Source organism: Lepus europaeus, chromosome 18 (assembly GCF_033115175.1).
Source record: "Lepus europaeus isolate LE1 chromosome 18, mLepTim1.pri, whole genome shotgun sequence".
Lineage (NCBI taxonomy): Eukaryota > Metazoa > Chordata > Mammalia > Lagomorpha > Leporidae > Lepus > Lepus europaeus.
In genome coordinates this window covers 13,470,798-13,492,982 of record NC_084844.1, presented here as the reverse complement: position 1 = coordinate 13,492,982, position 22,185 = coordinate 13,470,798, and the positions used below count along the sequence as shown (strand labels likewise).

The window sequence follows — 22,185 nt, the reverse complement described above, 5'->3', positions numbered from 1 at the left end:
AGCTGCTATACCACAACACAGGGCCCCAAAAATATTTTTGAAAATGTTTCATTTCTCTTTAAAGACTCGAGATACACTCGTCTGCAGGGACTGGAGCACGCTTCGTGAATTGTAAAGAACTTGTTTACCAGGCTTCTCTGTGCACTTGAAGTAATGTATTTTTAAAGCCCTGACTTCAATGATATCCTTAGATTATCACACGTTCTCATCTAGGCTCTATTGCAGTTCTGAATATTCATATAATGACATCGTGAAGTGCCTTTTTGCAAGATACGGTCTAGACAGACATAGAAGCTTTCTAAAAACAATCAAGGTGTTCAAGATTTACAGTAATCTTAAGATCATCAAAAATTATTATCTACGTCTTCAGTTTTACCAAAGACTGGTAAGCACAAATCGTTTTAACTGGCATAGTTGCTTCATTTACATTATCCTCTCTGAGATACGCTTCTGACACGTATGTTTTGGTAAATAATTCAGGAGCATCATGCATTTGAGGGTATTTAGTACACTGATACAATTACCTTGATAATGAATGAACGTCCACTTCTCCTTGGCTGTGGAAAACAGTGGTGCTGTTGGGGAAAGCAAATGCGATCTGCAGCCAAGATGGCCTGGGTCTGACCCCAACCCTGCCACCAGCTTTCCTCGGGGCCCCGGCAAACCCTGAGAGCCCCACTTGCCACAGGTGTAAAACGAAGATAACAGGATCCACCGCGGAGGATAACACAAGGCTGCAATGAGATGATGGACCCACTGGAGCCGGTATTCTAGATTGTTCTGCAATCGCTGGTCCTCTGGGTTCTCCTTTCCCCAGAAAGCAAAGGCTTGCTAAGTAAACCTCCACAAAGGCCAACAGATAATCTTAATGAAATGTTTACACCCCAGAAAAACCGGCTTCACCATTTTCTGAATTCTCTCCCCTGGGAGTTAAATTATAACCTTAGCAAAACTGTTTCACAAACTAACGAGGATCTTATGTTAAAAATTAAAAGGGGGGCCAGCACTGTGGTGCAGTGGGTTAAAGCCCTGGCCTGAAGCTCCAGCGTCCCATATGGGCGCTGTTTCAAGTCCCAGCTGTTGTGGCCATTTGCGGAGTGAACCAGTAGATGGAAGATTCTCTCTCTCTCTCCCTCTCCCTCCATCACTGCCTTTCAAATAAAGATAAATTTTAAAAAAAAAAAAAAAAGGAAGGAAGGAAGGAAGAAAGGGAGGGAGGGAGGGAGGGAGGGACTGAAATTTCAGCGTCTATAAATAAACTGTGTGTCTACACCAGCTTTCATGTTATGAGGTCAGGATTGGGTAGCTGCAGACCTTACAGCCTGCAATCTAGTAGATTTCTACCTGACTCTTTAAGGAAAAGTCGGCTGAATCCTGCTCTAGAGCACTGGGATCCATATTTTTTAAAGGACAGTAACAGCAACACCCACTGGGCAGGGAGACTCGAAACCGTTTCCTAAATGGACTTGTTCCAGGAATTGTGGATAGGACGCCAGTGAGCAGGAAAGACCAATGGGCAACACTGCAAGCTTCTTTATATACTTAAGAGCTGGCACACGGAAATGGCTGGTGTCCGTGTCTCCGCTTTGGAGAAAATGATCATGAGAATTCTAGAGTCAGATATTAACTAAACATAAAAAGCATCTTCTGAAAAAGAAATCAAAGTAGGGGCTGGCAATGTAGCACCCCGGGTTAAACCGCCGCTCGGGACACCAGCGTCCCATACGGGAGGAACAATTCAAATCCCAGCCGCTCAGCTTCCGACCCAGCTCCCTGCTAATGCACCTGGGAACACAGTGGAGGGTGCTACTTGGGCCCTGTCACCCACATGGGAGACCTAGCAGGAGTTCTAGGCTCCTGGCTTCCCCCGGCCGCTATAACCATTTGGAGAATAACCCAGTGGACAGAAGATCTCGCTCTCTCATTCTGCCTTTCAAACAATTAAATAAATAATAAATATTTTTGTTAAAATAATCAAAGTGGACAACCTGGCAGAAGAGGCCATACAACAAGAGAGAGCACTTGTCGGGGGCAGGTACTTAGCCGAAACACAAGACAATGTCCTTCCGAGATGATCACAGGAAGGATCCCTACACTGGGTAGAATTGGTTTCACACTCAGTCTTTTTCATTTTATCTCAAAGAAAAGAAAATAGGACTGCAGCTGTGGCGTAGTCGGTTAATCCTCCGCCTGTGGCACCCGCATCCCATATGGGCACCGGTTCAAGTCCCAGCTGCTCTACTTCCAATACAACTCTCTGCTGTGGCCTGGGAAAGCAAGAAGAAGATGGCCTAAGTCCTTGGGTCCCTGCGCCCACATGGGAGACCCTGAAGAAGCTCCTGGCTCCTGGCTTCAGATCAGTGCAGCTCCAGCTGTTGTGGCCATCTAGGGGGTGAACCAGTGGATGGAAGACCTCTCTCCCTTTCTCTGTAACTTTGCCTCTCAAATAAACAAATCTTAAAAAAGAAAATGATCACAATTGACAGGTGAAAGCCTAACTGAACGGCAGCACTAACATGTTCCCTAAGGGTCAGATTCCAAAGGGAAATAGGGTTCCTCATCTATTACATATGTTTAGTGTACTTATGCCCAATAAGCATATATAGCCATTAAAATGGGTGCGTTAAAAAGAGGCCTTCCGTTTACATAAAGAGTACATCAGCTATAATTAGAACCACATTAGGCAAAGAGGGGTTATTTTTAGGCGGAAAGCTCAAGTTACACAAAATAAGGAAAGGGCATTCACGGCTAAATAAAACGAGCTGCGATCTTTCCTTGTGTTACTACAGGAAATCGGCATGGCACTGCTTGAAAGAGGGAAAAGTCTATATATAAAATGGAGGCGGGGAGGAATGTGTGAAAAAAAACCACGCTCCACTATAAAATACGCTTACGAGCAGTCGCGTGATTCCCTCGCCCTGGACTGCTTCACGGAATAGTTTTACAAACGACTTCGCACAGCGCGGCCACCTGTTAAGCTTTTATTTTGGTCCATCTATTTTCAAAGACAATCTTGACGCCCAGGCAAGAGACACACCACCATGGCAACACAAACATCAGGTGCTGGGGAAATAAACAGCGAGCGGCCAGGTGGCTGGCACGCAGGAAGGATGCCACTTGGGACCCCACATCCCACATGGAAGTGCCAGGTTCAAGTCCCAGCTCTGCTCCCAACTCCAGCTTCCTGCTGACGTGCGCCCTGGAGGGCAGCAGGTGACGGCTCAGGTACTTGGGACCAGGTCACCTACATGAAAGCCCTGGATTGAGTCCCTGGCTCCTGGCTTTGGCCCGGTACAGCTCCAGCTACTGGGTATTTGGGGACCAGAGCAACAAACAGATCTTTGTCCATATGTCTCTGTCTCTCTATATCTCAAATAAAATTTTTAAATTTAAAGTAACCATTGACAGCCCCTGCAGGGTTGGAAATACACGAATACTTCTAATCCCTACACAGTCATGACTATGCCACAGGTTCCCACGGAGCAAACTCAGATCCTACGCAAGCCTCAGGATTTCCCCGGGGGCCACTTGGAAAGTCAGTTCCAATTTGTCGGTTGTACCATTGGGTGCCCCTTACACACAGGTGTTTAGCAGCACGAGGCGAGGTCATTTGGTGCCCAGCACGGCGGGACCACGGGCACCCATATCTGGGGAGTAGGCTCCAGCCGTGGCTCCCACGATCCACCCTTGATATAGGAAACGAGGGGCGGTGAGCCGCTGAGGACACTGACACCCTGTGTGACACGGAAGTCACACAGCGAGGACGCGGGGCTCTGGCTCCCTTCACATTCCTCTGCACCAGAGCAAACCAGAACCCCCAGCTCAGGGGAATATAGAGGAACTTTGGCTCAGGGAGACTAAGCCCTAAGGCACATGATCAAATGAGACGGTAGAGGAAAAAAAATGAAAGTAATGCCACTTTTGAAAGTGACTGTGTGGGACTGGCGCTGTAGGCTAATCCTCCGCCTGTGGTGCCGGTATCCCATATGGGCGCCGATTCGAGTCCCGGCTGCTCCTCTTCCAATTCAGCTCTCTGCTGTGGCCAGGGAGGGCTGTAGAAGATGGCCCAAGGCCTTGGGCCCCTGCACCCATGTGGGAGACCCAGAGGAAGCTCCTGGCTCCTGGCTCCTGGCTTCAGATCAGCGCAGCTCCAGCAATTGCAGTCAACTGGGGAGTGAACCAGCGGATGGAAGACCAGAACTCTCTCTCTCTCTCTGCCTCTCTTTCTCTCTCTGTATAACTCTTTCAAATAAATAAAAATAAATCTTAAAAAAAAAAAAAAAAAAAAGGCAGGCGCCGCGGCTCAATAGGCTAATCCTCCGCCTTGTGGCGCCGGCACATCGGGTTCTAGTCCCGGTCAGGGCACCGATCCTGTCCTGGTTGCCCTTCTTCCAGGCCAGCTGTCTGCTGTGGCCAGGGAGTGCAGTGGAGGATGGCCCAAGTGCTTGGGCCCTGCACCCAATGGGAGACCAGGAGAAGCACCTGGCTCCTGCCATCGGATCAGCGCGGTGCGCTGGCCGCAGCGCGCTACCGCGGCAGCCATTGGAGGGTGAACCAATGGCAAAAGGAAGACCTTTCTCTCTGTCTCTCTCTCTCACTGTCCACTCTGCCTGTCAAAAATTAAAAAAAAAAAAAAAGAAAGAAAGTGACTGTGCAGGGCCAACACTGAGGCAAGGTGGGTAAAACCACAGCCTGTGACACCGGCATCCCATCAGGATGCAGGTTTGAGACCCAGCTGCTCCATTTCTGATCCAGCTTCCTGCTAATGCACCTAGGAAAGCAGCAGAAGGGGACCCACCTGTTTGGGCCCCTGCACCCATCTCGTGGACCTGAAAGAAGCTCCTGGCTCCTGGCTTTGGTCTGGCCCAGTGCTGGCCAGTGCAGCCATTTGGGGAGTGGACCAGCAGATGGAAGACAGCTCGCTTGCTTGCTTGCACACACTCTCTCTGTAACTCTGCATTCCAAATAAATAAAATAAATCTTTTTTAAAATGTGACTGTGCCTTTTTTCAGGGGTGACACTTCCTGTGGCAGTGTGGCAGAGGGACACATTTTCCAGGACCAAAAAGTGAGCCAAGTAAGGTGTGGCTGATTTGCAATTCAGAAAGACCCACAAAAGCAGGAAGACAGCTGATTGCTCCGGGATGACCCACACCCTCAGGTGTGTCTTGGAATGGCCCCCTTGTCCGTGTCCAGATGAGGAGGTTCCACCCCAGCCTGGGATTCTGATCCGGGGTCCCACAGCCAGCAATCCAGGCCTGGACTCCAGCCACCAGAGCACACACCATGAGTCCTGGCCAACCTTTCCAAATGCATCTATGTATTTTGTTCTTAAAGCTTCTCAAACAGGAAGAAGGCCTGGGAGGCCCTGGGTGGTGGTGGGGGGAGAGCAGTTCCTTCTCCAGGCCTCCAGGGGACGCTGTGAGGACAGCACTGGGGGTGGGCACTCTGCAGAGGGAAAACCGAAGCTCCTGCAACATCAGGGACTTGGGGGCTTTGGATCTCAGACCCAGCCCCAAGCCCCCTCTTTAAAAAACAGGATGGTTTCTGAGAGAGAGAACCAACATTTAAAAAGAAATATACCCAGAAAACACTCCTCACAGAATGTGGGCTAGTGACTAGTGACTGAGCACCTACGTAAATAACGGCTAATTTTAAATACACTTGACCCTTCCCAAAGTGTTTTTCTTGAAAAGGCTTAAGGGGATTATTCCATCTGGACAACTAATAGCCTAATTTTTATTTAAAAAAAACACAACAACTACCATGCTCCTTTTCAGCCAGAACTTGGCAAGAAAACATCCCCTAAGTACGCCCGGATCTGCGGCAGCTCGAAAACGTAATTGCCCGTGGCCACGGCCAAGTTTCCGTCAGACGCAATCCGAGAGATGAACCACTGAGGCCTGCACCCCACGGTCCTTTGTGATGGTTCCTCGCAGGCAGCAAACACGTCCTGTCAAGACCCGGGCACCCCTCCTGGACTTCAGTCCCCCGGGCTGGGAAACCCTCCTCTGCACCCCCACGACTCCAAGCAAACTCTTGCACGCAGGTGGGGAGGAATTGAGCAATCGCATTTCACATCCTTAAGCCCGTCTTGTGATGCAAAACGAGCGTCTGTGTTCACAGCATTGCTCCCTAGGGAGCCGACCACACCTGTCCACCTGTCTACAGTCACTTCTACGGAGGCAACAATAGTCCACAATGATGACTGTCTGCAGGTGGAGGCGCCACACTCCATCAGCCACAGCGTTACTACCCCAGGTCTGGGAAACGCAGCCCAGGGCACTCCCAGCGTGAACTTACACACACACCAGAACCTAGGCCCACGGCTCCCCAAGCACCCGTCTTCAAACAATGACTCCAGTAGTTTGGGTCCCTGCTACCCACATGGCGAACCTGAATGGAGTTCCAGACTCCTGGTGTTGGCCTGGCCTGGTCCTGGCTATTGGGGGCTTTTGGAGAGTGAACCAGCAGATGAAACATCTCTCTGTTATCTCATAAATAAATAAGAACCAATCTAAGCAGGTGACTATCGGTCCCTTTTCACAATGCCTTATTTGATAATTACCAGTTTAACAAGAGTGTTGTTTTCTGTAACTTCAAGATCTAGTGATTTGTTGAGTTGAAAGGCAGAGTGACAAAGAGAAGAGAGCTCTCCCATCCCCATACATACTTTCCAAATGCCCACAACAGCCAGGGCTGGGCCAGGCTGAAGTCAGGAGCCAGGAGCTCCATCTGAGTGTCCCACGTGGATGGCAGGGACTCAAGTACTTGAGCCAGCACCCGCTGCCTCCCAGGCATATTAGCAGGGAGACAGCTCAGAAGAGGAAGAGCTGGGCCTCAACCCCAGGCTCTCTGATAAGAAACGTGGGTGTTGCAAAAGGCAGTTTACGCCACTGTACCACAACTGCTACCCCTTTTGCAGCCTTTGTATTGCAGTTGTCAAAGATTCTGGGGGCCGGCGCTGTGACATAGTGAGTAAAGCCGTCGCCTGCGTGCCAGCATCCCCTATGGCTGCCGGTTCTAGTCCTGGCTGCTCCACTTACGATCCAGCTCTCTGCTATGGCCTGGGATAGCAGTAGAAGATGCCCAAGTCCTTGGGCCCCTGCACCAACATGGGAGACCTGGAAGAAACTCCTGGCTCCTTGCTTTGGATTGGTGTAGCTCCAGACGTGTGGTCATCTGGGGAGTGAATCAGTGGATGGAAGACCTCTCTCTCTGCCTCTGCCTCGCAAATAAATAAATAAATCTTTAAAAAAAATTTTAAAAAGATTCTGGCTACACAAAAGGTTAAATAGACACCTATTGTCCCAGGTATGCTGGGAAATGCTCCTGCATCAGACTGAAACTCTGAAGGCCCACATTTCTCTAGATGCCCTATATTTTTAAGAAAGAGAGAGAGAGAGAGAGAGAACACAAGAGATTTATTTATTTAATTGAAAGGCAGAGTTATACCGAGATGCAGAGACCTTCCATCTGCTGGTTCACTCCCCAAATGGCCACAACAGCCAGAGATGGGCCTGGCCAAAGCCAGAAGCCAGGAGCTTCTTCCAGGTCTCCCACATGGGTGCAGGGGCCCAAGCACTTGGGCCATCTTCTACTGCTTTTCTAGGCCACAGCAGAGAGCCGCATCAGAAGTGCAGCAGCCGGGACTCAAATCGGCACTCTTATGGGATGCCAGTGCCGCAGGTAGAGAACCTACAGTGCCACAGCACCGGTCCCCTGAATATATTCTTGAATCATATACATAACAAACCACCGTACTATAAAAATCTCTTGAATTTCAGGTCATTGGCAACAGAGTTGAGAGCTCGGCTTATAGACATCACTAAGAGAACTGTCAGGAGTGAAAATGCTACAGAGTTAATTTATTAATAAACCATCATACTGACTTCAATTCTTTCTCCTGTTAAACATGTATAAAATCTTTAAAAACTGGCCAACGTTTTAACTGTATTTCCTTACTCAAAGGGTCTAATTACTGTCTATTTCCACCTGGTACAGAAATATAGCATTATCTTTAATCAAATATTCTGTCTACTTTAATCAAACACTTGTCAGTGTCAACTCTGCTTGTTTGAATGTTTCTGAAATCCTTAGCAAGAGAGGCTGCTGTGGTACAGCAGGTTAAGTCACTGCTTGGGACAACCAAAGCCATCAGTGAATGCGCGAGATCCAATCTCACCTCCACTTCCAATTCAGCTCTCTCTAATGCCCACCCCTGGAGGCAGCAGGTGATGGCCCAAGTGCACTGTATCCTACCAGTCACTTGGGAGACCTGGATAGAGTTCCTGGCTCTTGGCTTCAGCCGGGCCAAGCTCCCAGCTATTGCAGGCATCAACAGTGAACCAGCAAATGGAAGATCTGTCTCTCTCCCCTTCCCCCCACCACTCTGTCCCTCTGTCATTCTAATTAATCAATTAAAAACTCTCTTAAAAGAGAGAAAGAATTGTCACACCCTTTGGCTGTTGGTACAAAGATAGAGGTCCCTAAGTGAGTCACTAATGCCACCCAAAATACAGATACAGCTCATCTTATCACATTTCTCCTGCAAAAAGTGGCAGAATTCAGGAAAAAAAAAAAATCTAACTTACAGGATTCCGCTGAGTTTCTGCATTTGTTTCAGGAAACGATGTATGTGTTGAATGATAAATATAACTGATGCCAAAAAAAAAAATACTGACCACATGCCCACAGAGTCTAATTCAGAGACAGCAAAAGTGGAATGAGGTCGCCAGGGACTCAGGGGACAGGGAAATGGGGAGCTAGTGTTGAATGGCTGCAGAGTATCAATTTTACAGGACAAAAATGTGTTCTGAAGGCGGACAGTGGTAGGAATTGCCCGTGTATTTAATGCCACCGAACTACATACTTAGCAAGAAGGTGAGCAGCAATGAAAGAGAAACCTTGGGGCCAGCACTGTGGCGCAGTGGGTTAACGCCCTGGCCTGAAGCGTCGGCATCCCATATGGGCGCCGGTTCTAGTCCCGGCTGCTCCTCTTCCAATCCAGCTCTCTGCTACGGCCTAGGAAAGCAGTAGAAGATGGCCCAAGTCCTTGGGTCCCTGCACTCGCGTGAGAGACCAGGAAGAAGCACCTGGCTCCTGGCTTTGGATCGGCGCAGCTCCGGCTGTTGCAGCCAACTAGGAAGTGAACCATCGGATGGAAGACCTCTCTCTCTCTGCCTCTCCTCTCTCTGTGTAACTCTTTCAAATAAATAAATAAATAAATCTTTAAAAAAAAAAGAGAGAGAGAGAGAGAAAGAGAGAGAGAGAAACCTTGAACTGGATTCCACAAGGGAGGTTCAGCTAGGCTTTTCTCTGTGTCAAATAAACACCCCAAATGAACCATGGAAGGGGATCACACTTCATGGGATGCATATAGCCTGGTCACTGTTTTATTCATTTTTGAAAGTTATGGTAAAATATATATAATGTAAAATTTTCTATTTTTTAAAAGATTTATCTATCTATCTATCTATCTATCTATTTATTTATTTATTTGAAAGGCAGAGTTACAGAGAGGCAGAGGCAGAGAGAGATCTTCCATCCACTGGTTCACTCCCCAAAATGGAGCCGGGCCAATCTGAAGCCAGGAGCCAGGAGCTTTTTCCGGGTCTCCCACATGGGTGCAGGGGCCCAAAGATTGGGTACATCTTCTACTGCTTTCCTAGGCCATAGCAAAGAGCTGGATCGGAAATGGAGCAGCTGGGGCTCCAGCACTAGAGGCAGTAGCCCCACCTGCTACGCCACAGTGCCAGCCACCAGAATTTTCTATCTTGACCATGTTTAACATTCATGCTAGTGGAAAATGTCTTTTGAGAATAATGATGAATTTTGAAAAAAAAAAAAAAGCTTTAAAGTTTTTAGATTTCCATTCTCAAAATAACTATCTTGGGGGCCAGTGTCGTGGTACAGTGAGCTAAGCTGACGCCTGTGGCATCAGTCACATCCCACATGCGTGCTCTACTTCCAATCCAGCTCCCCACAGATGCACCTGGGAGAGCAATGGAGGATGGCCCAAGTACTTAGGCCCCTGCCACCCACATGGGAGACCCAGATAGAGCTTTGGGGTCCTGGTTTCAGCCTGGGCCAGCCCTAGCCGTTATAGCCTTTTGGGGGTAAACCAGAGAATGGTTTACTCTATCTCTATCTTTCTCTTTTAGTCTTTCAAATAAATAAATCCTCAAAAAAATCATATCAAATGAAAAAAAATTATTTTAGGGGTGGACATTTGATGCAGCAGTGAGACATGGCCTGGGACACCCACATCCCAAATCAAAATGCCTGGGTTCAAGGCCTGTCTCCACCTCCAATGCCAGCTTCCTGCTCATACACACCCTGGGAAGCAGCAGGTGATGGTTCAAGGACATGGGTGGGTCCCTGTCACTCAGGTGAGAGACTGGGTGCAGTTCCCAGCTCCTGGCTTCAGCCTGGCCTAGTCCCAGCTGTTGCAAGAATTTGGGGAGTGAATCAACAAATGTAAGATTTTTTTGTAATAATTTTATATTAATTTATATTAAGTTGCCCTTGTGTTCGTGAATTGGCTCTGGAGGCAAGGCCAGAAATTTGCAAGGAGCAGTCCTCCCAGCGGGAGTGGTAACTAGATAACCGAACAGTCCACACGGATCATTTTTAATGCCTTCTAATTTACTTACCTCCACATGAAGAGTTTTACGTTTCCAACTAAATGTGCCCAAGACACGGTTCTGCTGGTCTGTTCCCAGTATCGTTTTCAGACCCTAACTGAGACACTCGCGGGTGCTCAGGAGCCACCATCTCAGCTGATGATGCCTGTGACAGCCAGAGTTCTCACTGCCACCCAAAGGAGCCACTCCCGAGAGGGGTTCTCCTCACACAGCACAGAGCACAAAAGCTATTCCCACGGAGGGGCTGATTCACATCACTAAAGCTGAGCTGAGCAATGTCACCTGCTTGATACTTGGGTGCCATCGATTGCTTGATGGGAGAGAAGACTCACCAGCCACTCTCTCTTCTCACTGGAGCAGAACCGTCCCTAATGGTCTCCTTTGATAAACTGAGCTTTTTGATTGCAATAGAAATAAATCACCTTTAAGTTGCTTCCACCTGTAGAATTTGAGGGAAGGCAGAACAGGGAGCAACCACATATCCGTGGTATGGGCTGCAAGGTCTGCCCGGCTAAGGTATCCATCTAGGGGCATCGCTGACTAGCCAGGAGTGCACTCGTGGTTCACATCTGTAAAATGGGTTCAATGACACATATCTCGGAGGACTAAGGGAAACAAGAAGGGACTCAATAAATGCAATCTCTCTCTCTCCCCTTTGCACCTGACAGGGTCTTCAAAAAGTTCATAGAAAATGCATATTATGAAAAAAACTTTGCATGAATTTCAAATTTTTTCCACTGAAAGAAACATATCTCAGAATCCCATTTGTCCATGAATTTTTTCAGTGCTATTTCATCATGGTCTCAAAGGCACAATTTCTACAAAGTTACACTCAGGCAAAGCCTCGTGACCTGGGGTAACTGTCTAGTTCCTCACTGTTATAATCAAGACAGCCAGGGCAGGTAACTTTCACAATTTGTGTAAGACTGCAGATGGTTGAGATAAGCAGACTAAGCACGCACCATCAGCTTTGGAGGCACCACTCAGTCCTGCACAGAACTACCTGCCAAGTTTCCATACCAGACTTACAGGGGTCGACACTGTGTTGCAGTGGGTTAAGCCTCTGCCTGTGGCGCTGGCATCCCATATGGGCACCAGTTTGAGTTCCCACTGCTCCACTTCCAATCCAACTTCCTGCTAATGGCCGGGGAAATCAGCAGAAGATGGCCCAAGTCCTTGGGTCCCTGCACCCACATTTGAGACCCAGAAGAAGCTCCTGGCTTCAGATCAGCCCAGCTCCAGCCATTGCAGCCATTTAGGGGGTGAATCAGCGGATGGAGGACCTGTCTCTGCCTCTATCTTCTTTCTGTTGCTAACTCTGCCTCTCAAATAAATAAGTAACTCTTTAAAAACAAAAAGACTCATTAACAGGGCATATCACTGTCTTTACAAGTCAAACATTTTTTTTGCCAGAGACAACAGATAAATTTTGCCATTTAAAGACAAAAATAAATAAACTTGCTATAATAATTAAATCTAGAAAATACTGGCGAGCTGCTGGGAAAATAAAGGATCCAGCAAATAAGAGCCAGTGCAATGGAAGGCTTGAACAACTTAATTATAGTAGCATCCAAGCTGATGATGACTTCTTACTCCTCAGCAGACTTATTTTCTTCTAAAGAAATAGACAGATGAATTATTTTCAACATAAAAAATAAACAGACAGCGACTAGTGCTCACCTGGATCTGGGTATAATACAGCAAACACAGAGCTGGATGGGGTGTGTGTGTGTGTGTGTGTGTGTAGATGATGCTGGGCCGGGAACAGTCTTTGGGGAGTAACTGCTGAGACCGGGTATTTCAACATTATTATATGTTGTCATCAAATTACATCTGTTTGGCCACTCTAACTTCCCCAGGTGATTCAATCTGGGAAGAAACCACACCCTAAAGATGATCAGATATGATGCCGCAGGAATGAAAGGAGGATGTCTTCTCTTCAGGGGAACAACAGGAATCCTCAAAGGCCTCACCTCAACTTCAAAGGAGCCGGAGCCGGGGCATTGAGCCTGCGGTTACGACACCCGCATCGCGCATCGGAGCGCCTGGGTTCCATTCTCTCCAGCTCTCTGCCAACACAGACCCTGGGAGACAGCAGGTGATGGCTCAACTGGTTGACCTGTCACCCGTGTGGGTGACCCAGATTGAGCACCCGACTCCCAGGGCCAGCCTGGCCGCAGCCACTGTGGGCATGTGGGGAGCAAACCAGCGGATGGGGAACTCCTTACTCTATCTCCATTTCCCTCTCCTCAAATAAATGCATTTTTTAAAAAGGAACCTCCACACCTCCCAGCTAAAGAAGAAGAAAGAAAAGGAGAAGAAAGAAGGAAGAAGTAGTAGTAGCAGCAGCAGCAGTAGTAGTAGCAATAGTAGTAGTAGAGTCATCAGATAAATCTCATCAGGAACCTACATCGGCTATTTGCTTAGACACATAAGCTTTCATTAATGTCTGAAAAGGGGTTTGAAGAGCAAACCCGTTTGCAAAGTGTTGAGAAATGGGAGAAATGAGTCTCTTCAATCCTATGTCTTAGTCTTGGGGAGCTCTGGACGTGGGGTTTCTAAGTCAACAAGCAGCACTGCACGATGCTGCCCCGGCAGCCAGACCCCCTTGTCCGCCACGGTTGGTAAGGCCAGTGGCTGTGACGGCGCCATCTCTGCCGTGGGCCTCCTCTCTGGCCATCTGCCTTCCAGGGAGGTGTGCTCTGCTTCTCCTGGTAGGATTTTGCCATCCCAGGCTCTCAGGACAGAGGTGGAATAGCCAGGGGGGCGCCTTTAGAACACACACTACGGAACACCTGCCAGACATCAGCAGAGCCAAGACCATCACGCCACTCCCGGAATGCGTGTCCTAGGACTCACTGCTAACATGGCATTTCCCATTCAGTGCCCCGAGAGGCAGAGCTGTGCACCTGCACCCACAGCCAGCGCCCTCTCATTTTCCACCCACAGCGGCCACCAGCTTCTGTCCCCTTGGAGGGGCTCCTGAGACCAAGAGCCCTTTGGCCTTGCAGTTGGGCTCGGGCAGCGCCGCAAGCAGGGGTCACTTGTTTCCCTAACTATCGTGTTCCGACCTCAGCTTCCATCATTCGGTCCAAATCAGGCAGGTTTTCTCCCCACCACATGGCTGCAGAAGAGAGCAACCACCTTGAGAAGCTGTCTAAAGTCAGGACAACAACTGCATCTCCTCGAGGACAGGGACCCGGTGGCTCTCAGAATACAGGGGTCTATGCTGCTGAAATCAATCTAAAAAAAAAAAAAAAAGGCCTACTTTGCATACAGATTCAATTCAATAATTTTTGTAGGGGCACAGCAGATTGCAACACTGGCCTTCCGTTCTGAATCTGAGTAACAATTCGGATCCCAGCTCCATGTTAATGCACTTGTGAAGGCTACAGAAGATGACCCAAGTGCCTGGGCCCCCTGCCACCCGTGTGGGAGACCTGGAAGAAGCTCCAGGCTCCTGGCTTCTGCCTGGCCCAGATTTGGCTGTTGGGATCATTAGGAGAGTGAACCAGCAGATGGAAGATGGATCTCTCTTTCTTTCTCTCTGTCTCTGTCTCTCTCTCTCTTATTCTACATATCAAATAAGTGAATAAATTTTATTTTAAAAAATAAAAAAAAATTGTGGAGCCATGCAACCATCACCATCATCTAAAATGGCAGAGAATTTTTTTTTCCAAAATAGTTATTTATTTGAAAGGCAGAATGACAGAGAGGGAAAGACACAGACACATACAGAGAGAGAGAGAGAGAGAGAGAGAGAGAGAGAGAGAGATCTTCCATCTGCTGGCTCACTCTCCATGGCCACAACCCCATTTGGCCCAGGCAGAAGCCAGGAGCAAGGAGCTTCTTCCAGGTCTCCCACATGGGTGGCAGGGGTCCAAGCACTTGGGCCACCTTAGGCTGCTTTCCCAGGCATATTAGCAGGGAGCCAAATCAGAAGCGGAGCAGCCAGGACTGGAAGCAGTGCCCACGTGGGCTGCAGCACTGCAGGCAGAGGTGTAAGCCACCGAGCCACAGTGCTTAGAAACCTCTCTATGTCCTTGGCTGGGGATCTCTGGGAGGGCAGGGATCGTGTCTGCCTTGTTTGCATCCTAGCACTGGGCAGCACATGGCAGGACATGGCAGGTGACCTCTAGGAGCCAGCCTCTGACGGCCAGCAGCCCGTACAACTGCAAGAAACCAAACCTGTCCACCACAGCTGTCCAAGAAAGGCAGCCTGGGCAACACCTTCATTTCAGCCTCGCGAGACCCTGCAATCCTGCCAGGCCATACCCAGACTTGTGGCCGACAGGAACTGCAAGACAATAAAGTGTGTTGTAGCAAGCCACTACGCTTACACAGATTTGTTATCCAGCCATGGAAAACTAGTGTACTCCTCCAGGAGTAAGGAGGAAATGAGTCTGATCACATTAACTCCTAGAAATGACTGACCTTGAACCTCTCAGGGGTGTCGCTAAGCAACTTCAAAATGGGGATTTTTTTCAATACAGAAGAGCCTCTACTTGGTAACGTTTCAGGAAGAATAAAATGTGAGGAGCAGGTGTTTGGGGCATCAGTTAAGATGCATCTTGGGGGGGCCCGACACTGTGGCGCAGTGGTTAAAGCCCCGGCATCCCATTTGGACACTGGTTCGGGTCCTGGCTGCTCCACTTCTGATCCAGCTCCCTGCTAATGCGCATGGGAAAGCAGTGGAAGATGGCCCAAGTGCTTGGACCCCTGGAAGAAGCTCCGGGCTCCTGGCTTCAGATCGGAGCAGCTCCGGCCATTGTAGCCACTTGGGGAATGAATCAGTGGATGGAAGACCTCCCTTTCTCTGTAACTCTGCCTTTCAAATAAATAAAAAATAAATCTTAAAAAAAAAAAAAGTGCTGCTTGGGACACTCGCTTCCCTTATCAGAGCTGCCTGTGTCTGAGTCCCAGCCCTGCTCCTGATTCCAGCTTCCTGCTAATGTGCACCTGAGAAGCAGCTCAAGTGGTTGGGCCCCTGCCACCCACACAGGAGACCCAGATGGAATTCCTGGCTCCTGGCCATTTGGGGAGTGAGCCAGCAGATAGAGGAGTTCTGCTCTTCCCATCTCTCTCTCTCTCTCTCTCTCTCTCTCTCTCTGTCACTCTTTCAAATAAATAAATAAATCTTTATAAACCCAAAAGCTTGTGTAAACTTTCAGGTTGAAACAGGACAACAGCCAAGGCCGACAAGGGTGGTTGGTTGGTTGGCTGCAGGTCCATTCTCATTGGGTTCCATGTAAGTAGCGCCCCCTGCAGGTGATCACCGCTACAACGCTATTTGCGTGAACCATACATTTTAGGAAGTGAAGTTTCCAAGACAATTTTTTCCAACTTTACCCTTCCACATCTGATTCCTTTTGTTTGTTTGTTTTAATGGGTTCCATCCACCTTTTAACCTACAAAAACATCCCCACTTGGGAAGACCCCAAATCCCTGATTTCCTGGGTGAGACAGGGAGGCGGGCGATTGGCAGCCTACAATCTGGAACATTCCTTCTCTGCCAGTAGGCTCCATTTGCTAAGGACACAGTGAAACTTCCTGCTTTCTCACTGCACATCAGCTGACTTCTAAGACTCATTCTTCTTCTCTAAATGGGCAGAAGTGCTCCAAAGTGTTCTCATAAAGGTTATCAGAGTGATCTAACCATACAGACCTCGAAGCAATACAAACCGGCCAACAGCCATGCAGGCCACCAGGCACCTGTGGCCTCACCCAGGCGACTAAAGTAAGGAACCTAGACAGGCTTTTCCTGTAAGCGCAGCTCCTGAGAAACACATTCACTGCCCGTCACTGTGCACACAATTTATATTAAAAAAAGAAAAATCAGACCTTGGGGCCCCTGCCCAGCTCCCTGCTCTATAGACACACCTCACTGACTGACACTCTGGGGTAAGTGAAATGTCTCCATGAGAATGAGTGTGGGCACTTTTTAAAGACAGCCTACAAAAATCAGTCCTCTCCATTCACCGTAGCCTTTCGAAATTAAGATTACTCACTTTCCCGTGAATATCAATACTCCTTCCGTCAGACACACAATTTCCAAGTTGACTTTTCAAAGCCTTAGGGACCAGCTCCATAATGTCTTTGCAATGAAAAGCAAAAGTTAATTACTACCCACTTTTAACTAGGGTTTGGTTCACGACAGTGTGCAGAATGTGTTCTGTGCGACAGCCACTCACAGCCAAAGCCAGAGGAAGATGCAGTGTCCCTCACACACAAAGTCAATTACACTGGCCAGCCAGGAGGGCAGCATCTGCTCCCTGTCTGTTCCATTAGTGGTGAAAGGTTCTCGCTCATCCATTAACCTGCCCGCCACTCCCTGGTGCCACTCTCACCACCCAGAGCGAGCTCTGCAAGGTAATCCTGTCTCCCGGCTGTGAACAAACAGAAGAAGCTACTGGGGTCATTCAGAAATCAAACTCATGACCCTGGCCTTGGTCCCTTTCACTAGCAGAGGACGTTTTCCAACAGGCAAAATCGTGCTAAGTCCCAGGTAGGGTCCACGTTCTGTTGCTAAGGGACCCTGGGGAGGGTTAATCCAAAGAAGCCTGAGCCTTGATATTCCAAGGGATCATTCAGAACAAGAAACAAAGTCTATACCAGTATCAAAATGGTAGAGTCTGATTTTATTGGCCAGTTAAGGAAGGGGACGCCACCTATGCCACTTGGGCGCACTTGCTTCTCTGTGTAATTGCATTCCAGTATCCAAAAACACATGGAGAAAGCTTTCTACTTGAGAGTCTGAGAAAGCTCGAGAATGCAATTAGCCAGGATAGAGAGAGTCTGTAGGCAGCAGAGAAAGTTCCAGAAAATCAAACTTAACATCGCCTTCCTTCAGAATTTCTGCCCTGGTGTCCTGGCAGATGCATTTCACAGCAGAGACTAAGGAGCACTGCGGGGCATCTGGCACTTCCATTCTTGTCACTCCACAGGCGACACCACCCCAACCCCAGATCTGTCCTGAGAAAACTCTCCAGGGACGAGGGGCTCCCTGCGAGGGCACACAATGATATTTGGTCTGAAAAAGCTGCTTTCCTTTCCTCTTTCCTTGGAGGAGAAGAGAGCGTCTCTATTTCTCTTCATTGTGCACAGAATCCCTCAAGACCACAGAGAAATCCCCCAAAGTCTACACGTGAATGTTAATGCAGTCCGAACAGGGACCACTCCACAGCCAAGAAAGCAATGGAAAGCAAGGCGTTCCTGCCCAGATGATGGTGGACCATGCTAAGCTGCTGAGAGACGCCTCTCTTGGGAGTTGGAGCCTCTCCCAGCGAAGGTGACCTTCACGCTGTGTCCAGGGGGTCTTGGCATGGCGAGTAGGGTGCTGGCTCCAGTGGCAGCACCAAAGAGTGGCTTGGAGGAGGTGCCTGGAACTCCATGGTCACCTTTCCCATGAAGCCACACACCCAAAAGCCACTCCAGAAAGGCCTACAGTCTAAGGAGACCCACCAGGCTTGGGCTACAAAAGCAGCTTCAGACAGGTTCCCTGGCCAACAAGGACAACTCCCCCAGGATGCCCTCTAAGTAGGCCCAAGGTCAGAGTCTCCAACCACCTTCAGCTAGAGGCCTCCCGGGGTACCTGCTTTACTCACAGGGCATAGGGATAATATTTCTTCCAACAAGGAGCCCCAGAGGAGGGGGGGAGTTGAGAAAATCCTGGCCCTGTAGTCCGCCAGCTTTGCATCTGGAACCCGGGTTCCAGCCTGGACTTGGCCTTCAGCGATGAGATGGGCTGAGTCTTCTACAGGTCCCATTTTCTCCTCCCTACAACGCAATGGCTCAACAATAAATCGCCCCGAATGGTCCTTCCACTCGAAAATTCTGGAATCTACAGCACCAAATGTTTCAAATGAAGACAATGACAACTTTCTCTTTATAGCAACTATCAGCCCCCAGGGGCTTTTCCTGTTCAGAATTTTCCAACAGGCTTATATTTAGCTCAGAGAGGACCGCACTGAACACAGACCAGCGGACTACTCCAATGAAGTTTTTAAAATTCAAGTGCATCCAGGAAATGTTTCTTCTTATAATTCTTGATTCTGAAGTGAACGCTTAAAAACACCGAAACCACCAACGCTCAGATGATCTGCTTTTTTTCCCCTAGCAGAGCTACTTCTTTTTTCTTGGAACCAGGGAGCATTTTATGGGTTAAAATACGGCCAGAGAAACAGGAGAAGCCACCAGTGCTAATCGTGAGAATTCAAAAAGCCTCAGATTTTTCATGACTTGATAGCGCTGACTTATTCTGTTCTCAAGAAATGGTTTTCTGGGTCCCCCCCCCCCTTTCTTTCTCTGGATTAAATACTAGTGACAGGCAAAGAGCAGAGTAAGGAAAAACAAATAATGGGCTTTATCATGGCTGTCCTCTGGCTTGGCTATTAACTAGTTGTGTGGCCTAGAGCGCATTACTTAGCTTTTGCAAATCTCAGTTTATTCATCTGCCAAATGTGGATAATAACCCAGCATCTCCAGCACCAGGGAGTTAAATGGGAAACTAGGGTAACGCCAGGGACAAAGAGCAGACAGCTTCCAAAACACAGGCATTTGCTTCATTTGCAAAAACACAGACAACTGCTACTAATTAACTGTGGCGCTTAAGCAGATACACGGTCCAGGAGGTCCACTTGGGTTGAAAAAGCAAACCTAGACATGAAGCAAAAGTCAGGCTTCCAAGAATCTATCAAGTTGATGGGAAACATGTTCGCTGAGAAACTCACGTTAGCTTTCAATGTGAAGGCCACGGGAGGCAGTGCGGAGGGCGCTGACCCCTCGGGGGTCACAGTGTCCACCCCAGGATGGACACTGACAAGCAGGGCCTCGAGGAGTCACCTGACCCCCTTGGGGAAATGACACCTTAGCCTAAACAGCCCCTCTTGCTTCTCCAACCAAGTAGAAAATGACTTCAGAACAGGAGCTTGGAGAAACTGAATCACGCTTATTTCAGTCCGAACGAATTATGCATTAAATGATTTATAATTATACCTATTACAGGTGGAGTCTGATTTTGTTGGCCAATTAAGGGGGGGCTCCACCTATACCACTAAGGTGCAATTGCTTCACTGGGTAATCCTATTCCAGCACCCTAAAGCACGTGGAGAAAGCTTTCTACCTGTGTTTCAGGAACTGGAGAAGGCAATCAGCCAGGACACAGAGTTTGTGGCAGCAGAGAAAATTCTAGAACTGGTTCTGTCCTCGACCTCCACCTGCATTGGTGTGTATTTCACGAGGTCCCAGCCTTCTGGTGAGATGCCAAACTCCTGGCGCCCCGCGGAGAAGGGGGTGGAGGTGGGGCAGACGTGTTGGCACTCCCAATCTGAACTTGGCACAGCTCGGCTGCCCAGGAGGGGCCAAGAGCGCAGCCTCTGCGGGAAATACCCGCAGCTACCAGGTTCCACGAACCTGCCTTTCGCATTCCCCACGAAGCCGTGGGGGCTGCAGCTCGCTTCCAAGGTCGGCCGCGCCCGCCAGCTCGGCCTGCGCACGGGGCATCCACCCTGCACCGCGCACTCAGCTCGCCTGCTCCCTCCCCAAGGCCCCGTTATCAGCCTGCCGGGGGGCTGCTGGCGCCCCCTCGGCAGCCAGACACGCACGTTCTGTACCTCGGAGCTCCCGGGGTCTTGCGACAACCCTCGTTCCGGTACGAGAGAGGGCAGGCCCTGGTGCGCACCGCCAGGCTCGCGCGTGGCCTCTGTCGGCGGGCGGCTCGGGCACTCCTCGCGTGGACTCCACGCCCCTCGCTGGAGGAGGCCAGGGCCTGGGTGGCTGCTGTCCCGGTGCTGCCCCCACCCCCCTAAACCGCGTCGCCTCGCTTTGGCTATCCCAGCGCCGACGCTAAGCGGTTGTGAAATCACCAAAAAGGTGGGGAGGAAGGGGCGCGAGAAAGGGACGGCCAGGCGGGAGTAGTCGCCACCGAGTCTCCATTTCCTGAATGTTGGAGCTCCGGGCCGGCGGGGGCCGAGCCCCCCAGCGCCCGGCCGCGGCGGGGCCCCGGGGGGGGGGGCGGGGACCCGGGCCCGGCACCCGCGTGCTGGGGCGCCCTCCCGTGGCCGCGCCGCGGCCCCCGCGCTCCGGGCTCGCCCGCAGACCGCGCTCCCCGCGGCGGAACAAACAAGGGACGCAGAAAGTTTCCGAGCCAGGGCGGTTTGCGACAGGACGGAGCCGGGTCCCAGAGCCGCGCGGCGCAGGCTTGGCGGGAGCGGGGCCCCCAGCCCGCGGCGACCTCGAGAAGTGAGGGCCCAGACCGAACGCACCCCCCGCCCCCGGCGAGGGCTCCGAGGTGCCCTCGCCAGGGGCCTCCAGGACCCCAAGGGCGCGGGGCTTCTCCCCGCACCGCGTCCTCACAGCGGAGAGGAGGCAGGGCCCAGGCCCGGACCGGGCGCCCCGCGCACTCGGGCCCCCGGGGCTCTAGGGTTTGCTTCATGGAAGGGAAGGGGCGCGCCAACTCCCGGGGCGCCTCGGCAGCCCCAGCGGTCTGCATTCCGCGCGCCGAGAGCCCACCTGGCCTCCCCCGCCGCACCCAGCGCCGGGCTGACCAGCGGGACCCGCAGGCGCCCGGCCGCCCCCAGAGCTGGCCTGTGCGTTGGGGAGCGGATGCTGCGCCGGGGCCCCCCGCGCCCTCAGGGGTACCGGCGCGGCGCCTACCTCGTCCACGGTGAGCGGCATGCAGATCCGGTACTCCTTAAGCAGCATGGTCCTGCTGGCCGCGGACCCCGGGGCGCGAACTGGGGGGGACTGGGGGGCGCCCGGCACCGGCGGGCGAGGCGGCGGCGGCGGCGGCGAGCGCTCAGCTCCGGGCTTCCTCCTCCGCGCCCCGGAGCATGGCAGGGTCTGGGTCCCGGCGCTCACGGCTCCCCGCCTCCTTCCTCGGCGACCCGGGTCCTCTCCGAACGCGGCGCAGCCAAGTCGGGGCGCGAGGAGACGGCTCGGCCAGATCAGGACATGCCCGATAGCGGGCGAGCGAGGAGGGCGGAGGTTTCCCAAAAATTGCAAGGAAACGCACAGAAGTCACCCGCTCGAGCCGCCTGGGGAGGCAGAGCCGAGCCCGGCCGGCGCGCCCCACGCTAGTGTCACCACGAGCCGAGATGCTGCTCCCCAGCCAGACAAAGGCTCGGCCGGCGCCGCTCCCGGGCGGTAAACAAGGTTTCCCGAGCTTTGGGGGGCAGGTCCCCGAGCTGCTCCCGGGCTCTGCTGCGAGAGGAAGGGGAAGCCGCCGCCGCCGCCGCTCGGCTCTGCCCGGCCGGGGCCCCGGCGCCTCCACCCTCGGCTCGCGGCTGCCAGGGGCGGCGAGAGGAAGCTGGCGCCTTCCGCGCGCGTCCCCTCCCCCGAGCCCCTGGGCTCCCCGAGCGCCGTGCGCGCCCGCGAGTTTGCAGCCGGCGCGCCGGGGCCGAGAGTCCGCGCCGAGCCGCAGGGAGCCCGGGGCCGGGAGGAGCGAGCGCGCCGGGGCTGACATCAGCAGCGGCCGCGGCGGGGAGGGTAGCCCCATCCGGCCAATGGGGAGACGGCAGGCAATGTGGAGGATTTAAACAACA

The 22,185-nt window shown here is 51.2% G+C and overlaps 1 protein-coding gene across 1 annotated transcript in view; it reads right to left on the bottom strand.

Moving 5' to 3' along the window:
• The window catches only part of PITPNC1 (phosphatidylinositol transfer protein cytoplasmic 1), a 268,978-nt gene extending 247,071 nt beyond the window's left edge, over positions 1-21,907 (bottom strand). Inside the window, exon 1 of the mRNA XM_062175555.1 lies at positions 21,299-21,907. Within this exon, the coding sequence (XP_062031539.1) occupies positions 21,299-21,346 (48 nt within the window). The 5' untranslated portion in view covers positions 21,347-21,907. The remainder of the gene's footprint in view (positions 1-21,298) is intronic.
• Between the last annotated feature and the right edge of the window lie 278 nt (positions 21,908-22,185).